We start from the raw sequence: 21,988 nt of genomic DNA on the forward strand, positions 1-21,988 counted from the left end.
CGCTGACGTCCAGCGCAGAGCGTGCAATGATGTCACTTATAGCACGCACCTCTGCCAGGAAGTCCCCATGGGCAAATGTAAGTAGTGCAGGCCAGGTAAGAGTGTGTGGGTGAGTGAGAGTGTGTGTGTGTTTGTTTGTTGGGGTTAAGCTACGCTACCTTATGTGGGGAATCTATGCTACCTAATGTGGGGAATATATGCTACACTACCTTATGTGGGGAATCTATGCTACCTAATGTGGGGAATATATGCTATGCTACCTAATGTGGGGAATCTATGCTACCTAATGTGGGGAATATATGCTATGCTACCTTATGTGGGGAATCTATGCTACCTAATGTGGGGAATATATGCTATGCTACCTAATGTGGGGAATCTATGCTACCTAATGTGGGGAATATATGCTATGCTACCTAATGTGGGGAATCTATGCTACCTAATGTGGGTAATATATGCTATGCTACCTAATGTGGGGAATCTTTGCTACACTACCTAATGTGGGGAATATATGCTACGCTACCTAATGTGGGGAATCTATGCCATGCTACCTAATGTGAGGAATATATGCTATGCTACGCTACCTAATGTGGGGCTACGCTACCTAATGTAGGGAATCTATGCTACGCTACCTAATGTGGGGAATATATGCTGCGCTACCTAATGTGGGGAATATATGCTACGCTACCTAATGTGGGGAAATTATGCTACGTTACCTAATGTGGGGAAACTATGCAATGCTACCTAATGTGGGGAATATATGCTACATAATGTGGGGAAACTATGCTACCTAATGTGGGGAATCTATGCTACCTAATGTGGGGGAACTGCTGCCTATCTAATGCAAATTAATGTGAGTTGCAGTGCAATTTTATGGCATATTACTTTTTGGGGGGGGGGGGGGGGGCAGGCACATTCTTTGCACAGGGGCCCTCTGTTGTCTGTGTCCGCCCCTGATGTGACCAACTTACATACAGGTCCTTTAGACCTCCCACAGGTCCTTAAGACTATCTAGACAAAGGATCCTGTCTATGCATTAAAGGAACATACACACATTTATTAAACCATCAGGAGAACAAGGGGAGACCCTGCAGGGGAGCCCCCAGGTCACTGAGGGACTCAACCTGACAGGGCCTACAGGTAATACAGGACCGTGTACCTGTATTGGGACATCACATATGTAGATGCATAGTACAAGCAGGTGGGCAGAGAGGTAGGTATGTAGATGCATAGTACAAGTGTGGTAACTGGGTGTGATGAGGGCAGATGTTGTTACTCTAGGGGCAGATGGCATTAACCCCTTGTATTCGTGAAGCCAGGGCGTGGTTTATCCTCGATACCACCCGAAGGTATACTGCTAGATCCTGGGCTTGGCACGGGGGGCAATAATGACTCCGACGCCATGTTACGGATAACGGTAGCTTTACTGAGGGTAGACAGTTGGTAAAGTCTATACAGTTCAGTCAGGGCCCAAGGGGGTGACCAGTGACACAGAGACCTTAAGGGCTTGCTGGGAATTGTAGTAGGACTGTACAATGTAATGCAGGCCACACTGACTTGACAGATGACAGGGACTGACTTGACTGATGACTGACAAAGCTATGACTGTAGCTTATTTGAATTGATGGCGGCTGCAGGACTTGAATTTGAGGCCTCCAATACTCTGGACACACACACTAGGCACGACTGACCTCCGCAAAGACTTATCTCCAAAGAGAGCGAGCTAGCTCCACCCAGGGCTTATATGGGGGAGACTAGCAGGGAGCCCATAGGTCACTCTTGGGGTCACCTGGTCACTGATACCTCCTGGGTAACAATCACATGACATATCACATGGTACAACTCTTAAAGCAACAAGACATTTTATAATACATTACAATGCAGAACATATGTAGGGGGGGGAAACAAGGACAAGGGGGCCCGGGGGACACTGAAGGGAGGCTGCCAGACAGGGCAGGGTACAGGGTAACACCTCTCGTACTGGGCCACCGCAAACTCCCCTATTAAATACAGTCGACCTCGACGCCCAGTCCTGGAGGGCGGAAGACCGAAGTGGCCACTGGGGCCCAATGATAGTTCCTGGGGCATTTTAGCACAGAATGTCCTTCTCAGGTCTGATTATGGAACAAAAGAGAAAGGAGTCCATGTAGCACTGGTAAATGTCCATACACGCTCTTTAACAGGTAAACATCTGGGATTGTTTTAGCTTGTAACTGCATAGCTAACACTCTTTAAACACTTTAATTCACTGGTTGCGGATTTGGGTTGCCCAAGGCTATCTGCCCAATGCCTTGGCTGCTGGGGCACTTCGGTATTACAACACTTCTCCCCAGAACTCAATATACATTGTTATGCAATACAACAGTGTTATCTTTACAACTTGTACTCTACCCTTATACGTGTTTATCTTATCTTGCAGGGGAACCCTCTGGCCAGTCAAGCATCCTGGACACGTGGACAGAAGAAAATGTTAGACATATACATACTTGATATACGTGGACTGAGACCTCAAGTAATGTCACAGTCCTAACTTAGATATTTACATAAGTGTAGACTATTTTGATTTTATATGGACTAACTATGTGTGGTACATAACTTTACACACTATATTGTGAGCTAATCTTTGTACCTTGCGGGAATTTGTCCTTATGTCGACCTTTGGGACCTACGTAACACCACTTCGGGGGAATCTGAAACTCTTGCATCTTCTGGAGCTCTTGGAACCTCTGAAGCTGCAGATTACTCTTCCTTGACAAATTCAAGAGCGAATATTGGTCCAGGACTGGCAGAACCCAAAGTTGCTGGCATCTGCTTTGGGAAGGCTGGAGACAGAGTTGGTACTCTAGAGACTTGGGTATAGGCTGGAGCCAATGGTGACAAGACTGGGACTGGTGTAGAGACTAGCGTTGGTTAACTCCTTAAGGACGTAGGGTGTACCTGTACGCACTACGCCCAGTCCTGGTGTTTAAAACGGGGTCACGCCGTGATCCCGCATCACACCGGGTCGGTCCCTGCTGCTAATCATAGCCGGGACCCTGGGCTAACAGCGCGCTGTATCGATCTTTGTGCCACGCGCTGTTAACCCTTCAGACACGGCGATCAAAGTTGACCGCCGCGTCTGAAAGCGAAAGTAAACGCTTCCCGGCAGCTCAGTCGGGCTGATCGGGACATCGCGATAAAATCGCGATGTTCCGATCAGCTGGAACGCAGGCGGAGGTCTCCTTACCTGTCTCCGCGGTGTCCGATCAGGGTTTGATTGCTCCAAGCCTAAGCTACAGGCTTGAGCAATAGAGCCCCTATCTCACTGATCCCTGCAAAGCTATGGCTTTGCAGGGATCAGCATAGGAGATCAGTGTGTGCAGTGTTATAGGTCCCTATGGGATAACAATGATCAGTGTAAAAGATCAGTGTGTGCAGTGTTATAGGTCCCTATGGGAGCTATAACACTGCAAAAAAAGTGAAAAAATAAAAGTTAACAAAGGTCATTTAACCCCTTCCCTAATAAAAGTTTGAATCGCCCCCATTTTCCCATAAAAAAACTGTAAATAAAAATAAATATATGTGGTATCGCCGCGTGCGAAAATGTCCAAACTATACAAAAATCTATCATTAATTAAATCGCACGGTCAATGGCATGCGCGCAAAAAAAATCCAAAGTCCAAAATAGTGTATTTTTGGTCATTTTTTATATCATGAAAAAATGCATAAAAAGCGATCAAAAAGTCCGATCAATACAAAAATGGTACCAATAAAAACTTCAGAACACGGCGCAAAAAATTAGTCCTGATACCGGCCCGTATGCGGAAAAATAAAAAAGTTATAGGGGTTAGAATATGAGAATTTTTAACATATAAATTTTCCTGCATGTAGTTATGATTTTTTTCCGAAGTACGACAATATCCAACCTATATACCGTATTTATCGGGGTATACCACGCACCGGCCTATAACACGCACCCTCATTTTACCAAGGATATTTGGGTAAAAAAAGTTTTTTACCCAAATATCCATGATAAAATGTGGGTGCGTGTGTGCGCGTGTATACCCCGATATACCCCCAGGAAAGGCAGGGGGAGAGAGGCCGTTGCTGCCCGCTTCTCTCCCCCTGCCTGTCCTGGGGTCTAGAGCGCTGCTGCCGGCCCTTCTCACCCCCTGGTTATCGGTGCCGCTGCCCGTTCTGTCCCCCTGACTATCGGTGCCGGCGCCGATTGCAAGGGGGAGAGAAGCGGCGCCGACAGCCAGGGGGAGAGAAGGGGCAGCGGCACCCATTGCTGGCGCCGCTGCCCCGTTGCCTCCCCCCATCCCCGGTGGCATAATTACCTGGGTCGGGTCCGCGCTGCTGCAGGCCTCCGGCGTGCGTCCCCTGCATCGTTGCTATGCACGGCGCGGCGCACTGATGTCATGCGCCACGCCGTTCAGCGCATAGCAACGACGCCGGGGACGCACGCCGGAGGTCTGCAGCAGCGCGGACCCGACTCAGGTAATTATGCCACCGGGGATGGGGGGAGGCAACGGGGCAGCGGCGCCGGCAATGGGTGCCGCTGCCCCTTCTCTCCCCCTGGCTGTCGGCGCCGCTTCTCTCCCCCTGGCTATCGGCGCCGGCACCGATAGTCAGGGGGACAGAACGGGCAGCGGCGCCGATAGCCAGGGGGTGAGAAGGGCCGGCAGCAGCGCTCTAGACCCCAGGAAAGGCAGGGGGAGAGAAGCGGGCAGCGACGGCCTCTCTCCCCCTGCCTTTCCTGGGGGCGTATCGGCGTATAACACGCACACAGACTTTAGGCTAATAATTTTAGCCTAAAAAGTGCGTGTTATACGCCGATAAATACGGTAAGTAGGGTATCATTTTAACTGTATGGACCTACAGAATAAAGATAAGGTGTTATTTTTACCGAAAAATTTACTGCGTAGAAACGGAAGCCCCCAAAAGTTACAAAATTAAGTTTTTTCTTCAATTTTGTCGCACAATTATTTTTTTTTCCGTTTCGCCGTGGATTTTTGGGTAGAATGACTAATGTCACTGCAAATTAGAATTGGTGGCGCAAAAAATAAGCCATCATATGGAATTTTATGTGCAAAATTGAAAGTGTTATGATTTTTAGAAGGTGATGAGAAAAAAATGAAAATGCAAAAACGGAAAACCCCTGCGTCCTTAAGGGGTTAAACCAGCGCTGGGGTTGGTGCGACACAGAAGACTGCAGGCTGATTTGGAGAGAACATGGGAAAATCCATAGATGGGTGGATCCCCTTGCCTGGAACCTACTCTCTCACAGGTCTGACGGCTGGAGGAGGTGGTGATGGGAGCACTGGTAGATCTTCTTTCAGACACAAGTTGATCCGGTATCGGTGAACAACTTGCGGCTCATACCCAGGCTTCTGTGCTTCGTATACATCAGAGTCCGGATAGGGTATGGCTGTCACTGTGTACGGTTCTGTCTCCCAGATACAGTCTAACTTGTGGGTCCTTGGAAACTTCCGCAGCCAGACTTTGTCGCCCAATTGAAGCGGTTTAGCAGAGGCATAATGATTATAATCCTCTTGTTGTCTCTGTTAAGCCTCGCCCATCTTCTTGCTGACAATTTCTTTGGCTTCCTGGATTCTCCTCTGTTGGTCAGAGACCCATTCCAGGGAGGCTTGTGGAGAGTTGTTGAATGGGGCTTGGAGCCCAAATGTTCGGTCTTTAGGCAGCTGCCCATGTTGCCCCGGACACGGAGGCTGCTTGCAACATGTGGATAAAGACTTTATTGATGCGCACAGAGCCGTTCCCCTGGGGGTGATAAGCAGTAGTCCGGAGTTTCTTGCAGGCATGGAATTGACACAGCTCTTGAAAGAGTTGCTACCTCGAAGGACGTTCCACGGGCCGTCAGGACAGACTTCGGACACCCAAGGGTTTGCACCCAATTAGAGGAGTAGAACATCTGCGCCGCTGTCTTGGCTGTGAGGTCTTTAATGGGTACAACGACAACCCACTTAGAGTAGTGATCCACCATGGTGAGAGCATAAGTGTACCCCGACAGGTAGGAGACAACGTGACATGGTCTAGCGCAACCAACTGGTTAGTCCTTTCACTCTGGATGGAATGGAACGGCGCTCTTGCGTTCTTGCGCACATTCTTAGTGACGTTACAAACTGCACATTCACTGTCACGTCAACGTCACTCTGCATTTCGATCCAATAGAATCTTCGCCTGACAGTAGCTTCAGTCTTGTGGACTCCAAAGTGTCCCGACTGATCATGGTATACGTTGAGGACCATCGCCATATCTCTTCAGGTCACCAGAAACCGGATCCAAAGAATTTGGTACAACAGTCCATTGTGCACAAACAGTCGCTTCCTCTGTCGCCACAGACGTTTCAACTCGTAGTCACATTGGGCCCGGCATAGACTGGTTGGTACTTTTTTCGCCAGAAGGTAGTCCAACGGATCCCCCATGACTCGACTTTTGTCTTGAAGAGTCTTCCAGGTGTATAGGTCTTCTTTAACCTTTTCGGACCTGGGTTCACCGTCCATGAGGGCAGTCACAACATTCTGGTTCATGAACCGTTGGTTAAATAGGGGCATCTCCACGTCTTCCCAAACTGCTTCAACAGGAGTTCTTCGCCGGGGTTCGTCCTAGACAGTACGTCGGCATTGACATTCGACTTGCCGCTTCTGTACTTGATGGCGAAACTGTAATTGGTTAATCTTGAAGGTCAATGCTGTTCGATGGCACCCAACTTGGCAGTGTTTAGGTAGGCCAACGGGTTATTATCTGTGTAGATAGTAAATGGCGTGGCATCCCAATAGTCTTTGAACTTTTCGGTCACGGCCCATACCAGGGCAAGAAGTTTCAACTTGAATGAGCTGTAATTTGCATCGTTCTTCTCTGACCCTCGCAGGTTACGACTGGCATAAGCAATCACTGTCTCTTGCCCCTCTTGGGCTTGGGACAGGACAGCTCTCAAACCTTCAAAACTGGCATCAGTATATAGCCGGAACGGCTGACTGTAGTCTGGATATGCCAAGATGTCAGCAGACGTTTAAGCGCTCGAAATGCTGTCTCTTGCTCTTTAGCCCATTCAATAGGTAGTCTTCCATTGTAGTTCTCCTTCGCCATACCCGGTAAGAGTGCTGTGAGGGGTTCTGCAATCTGGGCAAAGTGGGGAATGAATCGGCGATAGTAGCCGGCAAATTCCAGGAAGCTCCTGACATCTTTCTCCATGCGCAGGGAAGGCCAGTTCTTGACAACTTCCACCTTTTCAGGATTGGGCTGCACTCCCTCGGCACTGACAACATGACCCAAGTAGTGAACCTGAAGTTTAAGCAAGTGACACTTTGGTATGATCTTCAGCCGATGCTTGATCAGGACTTGGAAGAGGTCTGACAGATGACTGAGGTGCTCCTGGTAGGACTTGGAATATACAATGACATTGTCCAGGTACAATAGGACAATTAGAAAATTCAGATGGCCCAGGCACTTTTTCATCAAACGCTGGAACATAGCAGGGGCGTTGCACAGTCCAAAAGGTATACTTTTAAACTCAAACAGTCCCATAGGCGTCACAAAGGCGGTCTTCTTCCGATCCTCCACGGCCATGGGCACTTGCCAATATTCACTGGTTAAGTCCAGGGTGGAGAAGTGAGCAGTAGACCCGAGGGCGGTGAGTGACTCCTCGATCCTTGGCAATGGATAAGCGTCTTTATGTGTGACATTGTTCAATTTCCTGTAGTTGATACAGAAGCGGATGGTTCTATCCTTTTTCTTGACTAGGACAAGTGGCGCAACCCAGGACTCTGGCTTTCCTAGATCACGTCTGCGTCTTTCATATCAGCTAGCATCTTCTTGACAGTCTGATACATGCCTGGCGCGACCGGACGGTGTCTTTCCTTGATAGGTGGGCTGTCACCTGTGAGGATACGGTGCTGGATCATTGAAGTCGGCCACTTGAGCGGCACGCTGTCAGGCCACCAGATGTTCTGTCACAACGTCTTACGACTCTAGGAGGAACAGCTGGGCTACAGGAGTGTATTTGGGCAAGACAGTAGTCAGAGTCAGACAGGTTTACTAACTGCACCGGGACTCTCCCATTGGTGACAGTGACAATGCTTCTTGCAGCTCGAACAAGAAAATGATCGTCCAAATGCATAGGTTCCAGCAGGGCTTGATAGTCCCTATTCTTGACTCTGGGATGTGCACGGCACCAGATGATGGTCTCCGTGTTGGGTTGTACGGTCATCGACCTGATGTCTTTGTGGTGGCCCAGTACGGGAGATGTTACCCCGTGCCCTTGCTGCCCTGTCTGGCAGCCTCCTTCAGTGTCCCCAGGGCCCATGTTACCTATTTCTCCCCTGTACATATGTTATGCAGTGTATTGTATTATAAAATGTGTTGTATCTTTAAGAGTTATGTCATTTGTCAGGTGATCCCAGGGATGACCTATGTAGGCCTAGTTATTTCTTCTCTTTCCTTACAAGTCTTTGCTCAGGTCAGTCGTGCCTAGTGTGTGTGTCCAGAGTGTTGGAGGCCTCAAAGTCCAGTCCTGCAGCCGCCATAATTTAAAGTAAGATAATGTCACAGCTTTATGAGTCAAGTCAGTCCCTGTCATCTGTCAAGTCAGCATGGTCTGCATTCAATTGTCCAGTCCTACTACAAGTCCTAGCAAGCCCTTAAGGTCTCTGCATCACTGGTCACCTCCTTGGTCCCTGGCTGAACTGTATAGACTTTACCATCTGTCTGTCCTCAGTAAAGCTACCGTTGTCCGTAACTTGGTGTCGGAGTCTTTATTGCCTTTGTGCCTAGCCCAGGATCCAGCGATATACCTTCGGGTGGTTTTAAGCTAAACCATGCCCTGGCGTCACAAATACAAGGGGTTAATGCCATCTGCCCCTAGGGTGACAACATCTGCCCTCATCACACCCAGCTACCACATCTTGAACTCGTACTCTGCAGATTTCACCCTGCTTGTTGCCAAACTTCTCCTCCGCCTGTAGAACTTTCAAGTGATGCTGCCAGCCCGCTGGCCTGAAGAGTACAGATGGGGAAGAGAGGCATACAAGGAATCTAATACTTCAGCAAAACAATTCTTCATAATGTTCATCCCTAAGATAAACTCAGCAGACCCTTTTTCTGTCACATTAGTTACAATCACTCCCTGCCCGCTAAGTACATGATCTCCCAACTGAATGGTTGGCTCCCAGTATCCATGTCTGGGGACTGGTTGCCCATTACCCGCAACAACTCGGAAGTTAACATTGGTAGGGATGACCCTTATTTTTCTAATGACTGATCAATATATTAATATTAAAATGCCATTGCTGCTGGAAAAATATCTGTTCCCTTACCCTTTAACCCAGATACATCAGAATGCTATATACAAAACATTTCATCTTATCGCTTTGCCCTTTCACTAAGACTAGAGCCTTGAGATGGAGACTCTGAATACAGGACGTCTAAACATTGGACTTCGTGGAAAGATGAAGAAATCTCATGCTAGAAACCTTGCAAGATAAAGACTTATGCTACGCCACAAATGACTAAATCATCATATAGAATGACACATAGTTTTATCCTTCAACCTATATACTCAGAATGTTATCTGCTCGTGACTCTGGACCGAGGCCTTGCCATGACGACATGGAAAGACTAAACATCTGATGAGCAGAGACCTTTTTCCAAGAAATAAATGGACACTAGATATGCTAACGCAATATTTGAACAACCAATCAAACTGTAACATATTAATTGTGATGTCATAATCAATCCTCCTACTTTGCACAATGTTAAAACCAACTGTTTCTTCCTGAATAAAAGAGAACTCTTTTGGGAGCAGCAGAGCTTCCTGCCAAGAAAGATTTTATACCAACATATCCTGTGTGTTGTTTATCTTTTTGTGTCGATACTTGGCAAAGTGTGTAGCAGCCCGGTCAATCACATTTGAAAGCCCCCACTCGATCCATCTTTAACAACATCATCAGGCTCACACAATAAACTAGCCTCCCAATGCTGATAGAAAACATTGTTAGGTATAGTAGACACTTGTGACCCCTGATAGGGACCTCTGCAGTGCAGTGTGGTGGTCGGAGCAGGATGCGCTACAGCGAGAGGCGATCCATCCCGAGGGCCCATCTTATCTCTGTATAGAAGACCCCCTCAGTCCTCAACCCCAAATATTGAGTAGGCAGTAAAAACAGAATGGTGAAACCCTCAATAACTAAAGAGTCCCCCCCCCCCCCCCAGGTGCCAGGGTGTGCCCATAACAGAGACGGGGTGTCGAGTTGCCCTGCTTTACAGGGTGTCACCTACTGTGGAGGAGTGATGTGATACACCGCGTACTGTTATATCCTGGTGGATATACTGCACAATAAAGATACCACCACAGTATTAGTTTTTCTTACAGGGTATTACATTTTTAAAACACGCCGTAAAAGTTAAGTTATATGAGTGGGAATTTAAAAAAGGGGTGGTCTAGGTCAACACATCCACAATGCCGCCATAACTGACCTTGTAGGAACCAGACAGATGGCACCCAAAAATACTACCATGAGTTAAAGGAGTAGTCCAGTGGTGAACTTATCCCCTATCCTCGGACCCCCCGCGATCTCCTGTACGGGGCCCCGGCAGCCCGCGGGAGGGGGCGTGTTGACCTCCGCACGAAGCGGCGGCCGACACGCCCCCTCAATACAACTCAATGGCAAAGCCGGAGCGCTGCCTTCGGCAATCTCCGACTCTGCCATAGAGATGTATTGAGGGGGCGTGTCGGCCGCCGCTTCGTGCAGGGGTCGACACCCGCTATCTGGCCGGAGAGCCTGGCCCCCGTACAGAGAGATCGCAGGGGGCCCCAGCGGTCGGACCCCCCGCGAACTCAAACTTATTCCCTATCCTTAGGATAGGGGATACGTTTTTCACCACTGGACTACCCCTTTAACGGAGGAGATACAACGGGCCCTGGCACTTAGTCCCAGACCTGACCAATGTAATCACCTTTACAACATCTAATAGAACGGGTCATGGGTTTATACCAGGCTCAATTGGCACTAAGAGGCCCAAAGTGACCAGAAAATGACCCCCCCCCCACCCCCACCATTACACCCCCCCCCCCCCCCCCAGCCTGACCCTGATACAAGGCAGGAGGGATCCATGATTTATGTTGTTTACACAAACTTCTGACCCATCTGATGTCCCCGCTGGAATGGAGACTCCTCAGACCAGACAACGTTCTTCCATCTTCCATTCTCCAGTTTCGGTTCCTGTGTGAATTGTGGCCTCAGTTTCCTGTTCTTAGCTGACAGGAGGAGCCCCCGGTGTGGTCTTCTGCTGCTGTAGCCCATCTGCTCCAAGGTTGGACATGTTGTGTGGTCAGAGATGGCATTCTGCAGACCTTGGGTGTAATTAGTGGTTATTTGAGTAACTGTTGCCTTTCTGTCATCTCGAACCAGTCTGCCCATTCTCCTCTGACACAACAAGACATTTTCCTCCTCACACCGGCCGCTCTCTAGATATTTTCTCTTTTTCGGACCGTTCTCTGTAAACCCTAGAGATGGTTGTATGTGAGAATCCCAGTAGATCAGCAGATTGTGAAATCCTCAGACCGGCCCGTCTGGCGCCAACAACCATGTCACGTCCACAGTCACTTAAATCTCCTTTTATTTCCCATTCTGATGCTTGGTTTGAACTTCAGAAGGTTGTCTTGACCACGTCTACATGCCTAAATGAATTGCGTTTCTGCCATGTGATTGGCTGATCAGCTTTTTGTGTTGCCAAGGAACAGAACAGGTGTACCCAATAAAGTGTATGTCAGCATACAACCAGAGCGCCTGCAAAACTACAACTCCCAGCATGCCCGGACAGCCGTTGGCTGTCCGGGCATGCTGAGAGTTGTAGTTTTGCAACAGCTGGAGGCGCTCTGGTTGGGAAACACTGCCATAGCACGTATATAAACAACTCAGACAATCTTATATCTAGTTATCTGTCTGTAATGTGTTCTGTAGCGTCCTATGGAGTCTGCAGTGCGCCTGCATTCTCATGTTCTGCCGCCAGGTGTCGCTGTCTCCCCGGCGCTCGGCTCCTCTCTCTCCCCGTTTCCTCTGTCTGCCGGAAGTAGGAAGTGTCTAGATTGCGGCTCCCGGTTGTTACCGAGTAACAGGTACGTGATCCAGTGCTAGTGATGGCGGAGTCCGGCCTTATTCCTGCCCGCTGTGGGGGGGACGTCATGCCGTATTGGGGGCAGATATCGGGCTCTGCAGGGGCTCCTCCATGGTATATGGAGGGCAGAGAGTGTATAACGGGTATATGTAGGGTATTGGGGCAGATATCGGGCTCTGCAGGGGCTCCTCCATGGTATATGGGGGGCAGAGAGTGTATGCCGGGTATATGTAGGGTATTGGGGCAGATATCGGGCTCTGCAGGGGCTCCTCCATGGTATATGGGGGGCAGAGAGTGTATAACGGTTATATGTAGGGTATTGGGGCAGATATCGGGCTCTGCAGGGGCTCCTCCATGGTATATGGGGGGCAGAGAGTGTATGCCGGGTATATGTAGGGTATTGGGGCAGATATCGGGCTCTGCAGGGGCTCCTCCATGGTATATGGGGGGCAGAGAGTGTATGCCGGGTATATGTAGGGTATTGGGGCAGATATCGGGCTCTGCAGGGGCTCCTCCATGGTATATGGGGGCAGAGAGTGTATAACGGTTATATGTAGGGTATTGGGGCAGATATCGGGCTCTGCAGGGCCTCCTCCATGGTATATGGGGGGCAGAGAGTGTATAACTGGTATATGTAGGGTATTGGGGCAGATATCGGGCTCTGCAGGGGCTCCTCCATGGTATATGGGGGGCAGAGAGTGTATAACGGGTATATGTAGGGTATTGGGGCAGATATCAGGCTCTGCAGGGGCTCCTCCATGGTATATGGGGGGCAGAGAGTGTATAACGGGTATATGTAGGGTATTGGGGCAGATATCGGGGTCAGCAGGGGCTCCTCCATGGTATATGGGGGGCAGAGAGTGTATAACGGTTATATGTAGGGTATTGGGGCAGATATCAGGCTCTGCAGGGGCTCCTCCATGGTATATGGGGGGCAGAGAGTGTATAACTGGTATATGTAGGGTATTGGGGCAGATATCGGGCTCTGCGAGGGCTCCTCCATGGTATATGGGGGGCACAGAGTGTATAACGGGTATATGTAGGGTATTGGGGCAGATATCGGGCTCTGCAGGGGCTCCTCCATGGTATATGGGGGGCAGAGAGTGTATAATGGGTATATGTAGGGTATTGGGGCAGATATCTGGGTCTGCAGGGGCTCCTCCATGGTATATGGGGGGGCAGAGAGTGTGTAACGGGTATATGTAGGGTAGTGGGGCAGATATCGGGCTCTGCAGGGGCTCCTCCATGGTATATGGAGGGCAGAGAGTGTATAACGGGTATATGTAGGGTATTGGGGCAGATATCGGGCTCTGCAGGGGCTCCTCCATGGTATATGGGGGCAGAGAGTGTATAACGGGTATATGTAGGGTATTGGGGCAGATATCAGGCTCTGCAGGGGCTCCTCCATGGTATATGGGGGGCAGAGAGTGTATAACGGGTATATGTAGGGTATTGGGGCAGATATCGGGCTCTGCAGGGGCTCCTCCATGGTATATGGGGGCAGGGAGTGTATAACGGTTATATGTAGGGTATTGGGGCAGATATCAGGCTCTGCAGGGGCTCCTCCATGGTATATGGGGGGCAGAGAGTGTATAACGGGTATATGTAGGGTATTGGGGCAGATATCGGGTTCTGCAGGGGCTCCTCCATGGTATATTGGGGGCAGAGAGTGTATAACGGGTATATGTAGGGTATTGGGGCAGATATCGGGCTCTGCAGGGGCTCCTCCATGGTATATTGGGGGCAGAGAGTGTATAACGGGTATATGTAGGTATTGGGCAGATATCAGGCTCTGCAGGGGCTCCTCCATGGTATATGGGGGCAGGGAGTGTATAACGGGTATATGTAGGGTATTGGGGCAGATATCGGGCTCTGCAGGGGCTCCTCCATGGTATATGGGGGGCAGAGTGTATAACGGGTATATGTAGGGTATTGGGCAGATATCGGGCTCTGCAGGGGCTCCTCCATGGTATATTGGGGGCAGAGAGTGTATAACGGGTATATGTAGGGTATTGGGGCAGATATCGGGCTCTGCAGGGGCTCCTCCATGGTATATTGGGGGCAGAGAGTGTATAACGGGTATATGTAGGGTATTGGGGCAGATATCGGGCTCTGCAGGGGCTCCTCCATTGTATATGGGGGGCAGAGAGTGTATAACGGGTATATGTAGGGTATTGGGCAGATATCAGGCTCTGCAGGGGCTCCTCCATGGTATATGGGGGCAGAGAGTGTATAACGGGTATATGTAGGGTATTGGGGCAGATATCTGGCTCTGCAGGGGCTCCTCCATGGTATATGGGGGGCAGAGAGTGTATAATGGGTATATGTAGGGTATTGGGGGCAGATATCGGGCTCTGCAGGGGCTCCTCCATGGTATATGGGGGGCAGAGAGTGTATAACGGGTATATGTAGGGTATTGGGGCAGATATCGGGCTCTGCAGGGGCTCCTCCATGGTATATGGGGGCAGAGAGTGTATAACGGGTATATGTAGGGTATTGGGGCAGATATCGGGCTCTGCAGGGGCTCCTCCATGGTATAGGGGGGCAGAGAGTGTATAACGGGTATTTGTAGGGTAATGGGGCAGATATAGGGCTCTGCAGGGGCTCCTCCATGGTATATGGGGGGCAGAGAGTGTATAACGGGTATATGTAGGGTATTGGGGCAGATATCGGGCTCTGCAGGGGCTTCTCCATGGTATATGGGGGGCAGAGAGTGTATAACGGTTATATGTAGGGTATTGGGGCAGATATCGGGCTCTGCAGGGGCTCCTCCATTGTATATTGGGGGCAGAGAGTGTATAACGGGTATATGTAGGGTAGTGGGGCAGATATCGGGCTCTGCAGGGGCTCCTCCATGGTATATGGGGGGCAGAGAGTGTAGAACGGTTATATGTAGGGTATTGGGGCAGATATCGGGCTCTGCAGGGCCTCCTCCATGGTATATGGAGGGCAGAGAGTGTATAACGGGTATATGTAGGGTATTGGGGCAGATATCGGGCTCTGCAGGGGCTCCTCCATGGTATATTGGGGGGCAGAGAGTGTATAACGGGTATATGTAGGGTATTGGGGCAGATATCGGGCTCTGCAGGGGCTCCTCCATGGTATATGGGGGGCAGAGAGTGTATAACGGGTATATGTAGGGTATTGGGGCAGATATCGGGCTCTGCAGGGGCTCCTCCATGGTATATGGGGGGCAGAGAGTGTATAATGGGTATATGTAGGGTATTGGGGCAGATATCGGGCTCTGCAGGGCCTCCTCCATGGTATATGGAGGGCAGAGAGTGTATAACTGGTATATGTAGGGTATTGGGGCAGATATCAGGCTCTGCAGGGGCTCCTCCATGGTATATGGGGGGCAGAGTGTATAACGGGTATATGTAGGGTATTGGGGCAGATATCAGGCTCTGCAGGGGCTCCTCCATGGTATATTGGGGGCAGAGAGTGTATAACGGGTATATGTAGGGTATTGGGGCAGATATCGGTCTCTGCAGGGGCTCCTCCATGGTATATGGGGGGCAGAGAGTGTATAACGGGTATATGTAGGGTATTGGGGCAGATATCGGGCTCTGCAGGGGCTCCTCCATGGTATATGGGGGGCAGAGAGTGTGTAACGGGTATATGTAGGGTATTGGGGCAGATATCAGGCTCTGCAGGGGCTTCTCCATGGTATATGGGGCAGAGAGTGTATAACGGGTATATGTAGGGTATTGGGGGGCAGATATCAGCCTCTGCAGGGGCTCCTTCATGGTATATGGGGGGAAGAGAGTGTGTAACGGGTATATGTAGGGTATTGGGGCAGATATCGGGCTCTGCAGGGGCTTCTCCATGGTATATGGGGGGCAGAGAGTGTATAACGGTTATATGTAGGGTATTGGGGCAGATATCGGGCTCTGCAGGGGCTCCTCCATGGTATATTGGGGGCAGAGAGTGTATAACGGGTATATGTAGGGTAGTGGGGCAGATATCGGGCTCTGCAGGGGCTCTTCCATGGTATATGGGGGCAGAGAGTGTATAACGGGTATATGTAGGGTATTGGGGCAGATATCAGGCTCTGCAGGGGCTCCTCCATGGTATATGGGGGGCAGAGAGTGTATGACGGGTATATGCAGGGTATTGGGGCAGATATCGGGCTCTGCAGGGGCTCCTCCATGGTATATGGGGGGCAGAGAGTGTATAACGGGTATATGTAGGGTATTGGGGCAGATATCGGGTTCTGCAGAGCCTCCTCCATGGTATATGGGGGGCAGAGAGTGTATGACGGGTATATGTAGGGTATTGGGGCAGATATCGGGCTCTGCAGGGGCTCCTCCATGGTATATGGGGGGCAGAGAGTGTATAACGGGTATATGTAGGGTATTGGGGCAGATATCGGGCTCTGCAGGGGCTCCTCCATGGTATATGGGGGGCAGAGAGTGTATGCCGGGTATATGTAGGGTATTGGGGCAGATATCGGGCTCTGCAGGGGCTCCTCCATGGTATATGGAGGGCAGAGAGTGTATAACGGGTATATGTAGGGTATTGGGGCAGATATCGGGCTCTGCAGGGGCTCCTCCATGGTATATGGGGGCAGAGAGTGTATAACGGGTATATGTAGGGTATTGGGGCAAATATCGGGCTCTGCAGGGGCTCCTCCATGGTATATTGGGGGCAGAGAGTGTATAACGGGTATATGTAGGGTATTGGGGCAGATATCGGGCTCTGCAGGGGCTCCTCCATGGTATATGGGGGCAGAGAGTGTATAACGGGTATATGTAGGGTATTGGGGCAGATATCGGGCTCTGCAGGGGCTCCTCCATGGTATATGGGGGCAGAGAGTGTATAACGGGTATATGTAGGGTATTGGGGCAGATATCGGGCTCTGCAGGGGCTCCTCCATGGTATATGGGGGCAGAGAGTGTATAACGGGTATATGTAGGGTATTGGGGCAGATATCGGGCTCTGCAGGGGCTCCTCCATGGTATATGGGGGGCAGAGAGTGTATGACGGGTATATGTAGGGTATTGGGGCAGATATCGGGCTCTGCAGGGGCTCCTCCATGGTATATGGGGGCAGAGAGTGTATAACGGGTATATGTAGGGTATTGGGGCAGATATCGGGCTCTGCAGGGGCTCCTCCATGGTATAGGGGGGCAGGGAGTGTATAACTGGTTTATGTAGGGTATTGGGGCAGATATCGGGCTCTGCAGGGCCTCCTCCATGGTATATGGGGGGCAGAGAGTGAATAACGGGTATATGTAGGGTATTGGGGCAGATATCAGGCTCTGCAGGGCCTCCTCCATGGTATATTGGGGGCAGAGAGTGTATAACGGGTATATGTAGGGTATTGGGGCAGATATCAGGCTCTGCAGGGGCTCCTCCATGGTATATGGGGGGCAGAGAGTGTATAACGGGTATATGTAGGGTATTGGGGCAGATATCGGGCTCTGCAGGGGCTCCTCCATGGTATATGGGGGGCAGAGAGTGTATAACGGGTATATGTAGGGTATTGGGCAGATATCGGGTTCTGCAGGGGCTCCTCCATGGTATATGGGGGCAGAGAGTGTATAACGGGTATATGTAGGGTATTGGGGCAGATATCGGGCTCTGCAGGGGCTCCTCCATGGTATATTGGGGGCAGAGAGTGTATAACGGGTATATGTAGGGTATTGGGGCAGATATCGGGCTCTGCAGGGGCTCCTCCATGGTATATTGGGGGCAGAGAGTGTATAACTGGTATATGTAGGGTATTGGGGCAGATATCAGGCTCTGCAGGGGCTCCTCCATGGTATATGGGGGGCAGAGAGTGTATAACGGGTATATGTAGGGTATTTGGCAGATATCGGGCTCTGCAGGGGCTCCTCCATTGTATATGGGGGGCAGAGAGTGTATAACTGGTATATGTAGGGTAATGGGGGCAGATATCGGGCTCTGCAGGGGCTCCTCCATGGTATATGGGGGGCAGAGAGTGTATAACGGGTATATGTAGGGTATTGGGGCAGATATCGGGCTCTGCAGGGGCTCCTCCATTGTATATTGGGGGCAGAGAGTGTATAACGGGTATATGTAGGGTAGTGGGGCAGATATCGGGCTCTGCAGGGGCTCCTCCATGGTATATGGGGGGCAGAGAGTGTATAACGGTTATATGTAGGGTATTGGGGCAGATATCGGGCTCTGCAGGGCCTCCTCCATGGTATATGGAGGGCAGAGAGTGTATAACGGGTATATGTAGGGTATTGGGGCAGATATCGGGCTCTGCAGGGGCTCCTCCATGGTATATTGGGGGGCAGAGAGTGTATAACGGGTATATGTAGGGTATTGGGGCAGATATCGGGCTCTGCAGGGGCTCCTCCATGGTATATGGGGGGCAGAGAGTGTATAACGGGTATATGTAGGGTATTGGGGCAGATATCGGGCTCTGCAGGGGCTCCTCCATGGTATATGGGGGGCAGAGAGTGTATAATGGGTATATGTAGGGTATTGGGGCAGATATCTGGGTCTGCAGGGGCTCCTCCATGGTATATGGGGGGCAGAGAGTGTATAACGGGTATATGTAGGGTAGTGGGGCAGATATCGGGCTCTGCAGGGGCTCCTCCATGGTATATGGGGGCAGAGAGTGTATAACGGGTATATGTAGGGTAATGGGGGCAGATATCGGGCTCTGCAGGGGCTCCTCCATGGTATATGGAGGGCAGAGAGTGTATAACTGGTATATGTAGGGTAATGGGGGCAGATATCGGGCTCTGCAGGGGCTCCTCCATGGTATATGGGGGGCAGAGAGTGTATAACGGTTATATGTAGGGTATTGGGGCAGATATCAGGCTCTGCAGGGGCTCCTCCATGGTATATGGGGGGCAGAGTGTATAACGGGTATATGTAGGGTATTGGGGCAGATATCAGGCTCTGCAGGGGCTCCTCCATGGTATATTGGGGGCAGAGAGTGTATAACGGGTATATGTAGGGTATTGGGGCAGATATCGGTCTCTGCAGGGGCTCCTCCATGGTATATGGGGGGCAGAGAGTGTATAACGGGTATATGTAGGGTATTGGGGCAGATATCGGGCTCTGCAGGGGCTCCTCCATGGTATATGGGGGGCAGAGAGTGTGTAACGGGTATATGTAGGGTATTGGGGCAGATATCGGTCTCTGCAGGGGCTCCTCCATGGTATATGGGGGCAGAGAGTGTATGACGGGTATATGTAGGGTATTGGGGCAGATATCAGGCTCTGCAGGGGCTCCTCCATGGTATATGGGGGCAGGGAGTGTATAACGGGTATATGTAGGGTATTGGGGCAGATATCGGGCTCTGCAGGGGCTCCTCCATGGTATATTGGGGGCAGAGAGTGTATAACGGGTATATGTAGGGTATTGGGGCAGATATCGGGCTCTGCAGGGGCTCCTCCATGGTATATTGGGGGCAGAGAGTGTATAACGGGTATATGTAGGGTATTGGGGCAGATATCAGGCTCTGCAGGGGCTCCTCCATTGTATATGGGGGGCAGAGAGTGTATAACGGGTATATGTAGGGTATTGGGCAGATATCAGGCTCTGCAGGGGCTCCTCCATGGTATATGGGGGCAGAGAGTGTATAACGGGTATATGTAGGGTATTGGGGCAGATATCTGGCTCTGCAGGGGCTCCTCCATGGTATATGGGGGGCAGAGAGTGTATAATGGGTATATGTAGGGTATTGGGGGCAGATATCGGGCTCTGCAGGGGCTCCTCCATGGTATATGGGGGGCAGAGAGTGTATAACGGGTATATGTAGGGTATTGGGGCAGATATCAGGCTCTGCAGGGGCTCCTCCATGGTATATGGGGGGCAGAGTGTATAACGGGTATATGTAGGGTATTGGGGCAGATATCAGGCTCTGCAGGGGCTCCTCCATGGTATATGGGGGGCAGAGAGTGTATAACGGGTATATGTAGGGTATTGGGGCAGATATCGGGCTCTGCAGGGGCTCCTCCATGGTATAGGGGGGCAGAGAGTGTATAACGGGTATTTGTAGGGTAATGGGGCAGATATAGGGCTCTGCAGGGGCTTCTCCATGGTATATGGGGGGCAGAGAGTGTATAACGGTTATATGTAGGGTATTGGGGCAGATATCGGGCTCTGCAGGGGCTCCTCCATTGTATATTGGGGGCAGAGAGTGTATAACGGGTATATGTAGGGTAGTGGGGCAGATATCGGGCTCTGCAGGGGCTCCTCCATGGTATATGGGGGGCAGAGAGTGTATAACGGTTATATGTAGGGTATTGGGGCAGATATCGGGCTCTGCAGGGCCTCCTCCATGGTATATGGAGGGCAGAGAGTGTATAACGGGTATATGTAGGGTATTGGGGCAGATATCGGGCTCTGCAGGGGCTCCTCCATGGTATATTGGGGGGCAGAGAGTGTATAACGGGTATATGTAGGGTATTGGGGCAGATATCGGGCTCTGCAGGGGCTCCTCCATGGTATATGGGGGGCAGAGAGTGTATAACGGGTATATGTAGGGTATTGGGGCAGATATCGGGCTCTGCAGGGGCTCCTCCATGGTATATGGGGGGCAGAGAGTGTATAATGGGTATATGTAGGGTATTGGGGCAGATATCTGGGTCTGCAGGGGCTCCTCCATGGTATATGGGGGGCAGAGAGTGTATAACGGGTATATGTAGGGTAGTGGGGCAGATATCGGGCTCTGCAGGGGCTCCTCCATGGTATATGGGGGCAGAGAGTGTATAACGGGTATATGTAGGGTAGTGGGGCAGATATCGGGCTCTGCAGGGGCTCCTCCATGGTATATGGGGGGCAGAGAGTTTATAACTGGTATATGTAGGGAAATGGGGGCAGATATCGGGCTCTGCAGGGGCTCCTCCATGGTATATGGGGGGCAGAGAGTGTATAACGGTTATATGTAGGGTATTGGGGCAGATATCGGGCTCTGCAGGGCCTCCTCCATGGTATATGGAGGGCAGAGAGTGTATAACTGGTATATGTAGGGTATTGGGGCAGATATCGGTCTCTGCAGGGGCTCCTCCATGGTATATGGGGGGCAGAGAGTGTATAACGGGTATATGTAGGGTATTGGGGCAGATATCGGGCTCTGCAGGGGCTCCTCCATGGTATATGGGGGGCAGAGAGTGTGTAACGGGTATATGTAGGGTATTGGTGCAGATATCGGTCTCTGCAGGGGCTCCTCCATGGTATATGGGGGCAGAGAGTGTATGACGGGTATATGTAGGGTATTGGGGCAGATATCAGGCTCTGCAGGGGCTCCTCCATGGTATATGGGGGCAGGGAGTGTATAACGGGTATATGTAGGGTATTGGGGCAGATATCGGGCTCTGCAGGGGCTCCTCCATGGTATATTGGGGGCAGAGAGTGTATAACGGGTATATGTAGGTATTGGGCAGATATCAGGCTCTGCAGGGGCTCCTCCATGGTATATGGGGGCAGAGAGTGTATAACGGGTATATGTAGGGTATTGGGGCAGATATCTGGCTCTGCAGGGGCTCCTCCATGGTATATGGGGGGCAGAGAGTGTATAATGGGTATATGTAGGGTATTGGGGGCAGATATCGGGCTCTGCAGGGGCTCCTCCATGGTATATGGGGGGCAGAGAGTGTATAACGGGTATATGTAGGGTATTGGGGCAGATATCGGGCTCTGCAGGGGCTCCTCCATGGTATAGGGGGGCAGAGAGTGTATAACGGGTATTTGTAGGGTAATGGGGCAGATATAGGGCTCTGCAGGGGCTCCTCCATGGTATATGGGGGGCAGAGAGTGTATAACGGGTATATGTAGGGTATTGGGGCAGATATCGGGCTCTGCAGGGGCTCCTCCATGGTATATGGGGGGCAGAGAGTGTATAACGGGTATATGTAGGGTATTGGGGGCAGATATCGGGCTCTGCAGGG

The 21,988-nt window shown here is 50.8% G+C and overlaps 1 protein-coding gene across 3 annotated transcripts in view; it reads left to right on the forward strand.

The window, feature by feature from the left end:
* Positions 1–21,988, forward strand: part of NKIRAS2 (NFKB inhibitor interacting Ras like 2) — a 34,253-nt gene that overhangs the window by 7,665 nt on the left and 4,600 nt on the right. Inside the window, exon 2 of one of the 3 annotated variants that reach the window (XM_056547849.1) lies at positions 2,417–2,509. Coding sequence is in view for 1 of the 3 variants with exons in the window: in XM_056547848.1 (XP_056403823.1) it covers positions 11,967–12,115 (149 nt within the window). In the remaining 2 variants the exon portion in view is untranslated. The other 2 variants (XM_056547848.1, XM_056547851.1) reach the window with 2 other exon arrangements.

This window comes from Hyla sarda, chromosome 12 (assembly GCF_029499605.1).
Source record: "Hyla sarda isolate aHylSar1 chromosome 12, aHylSar1.hap1, whole genome shotgun sequence".
Taxonomy (NCBI): Eukaryota; Metazoa; Chordata; class Amphibia; order Anura; family Hylidae; genus Hyla; species Hyla sarda.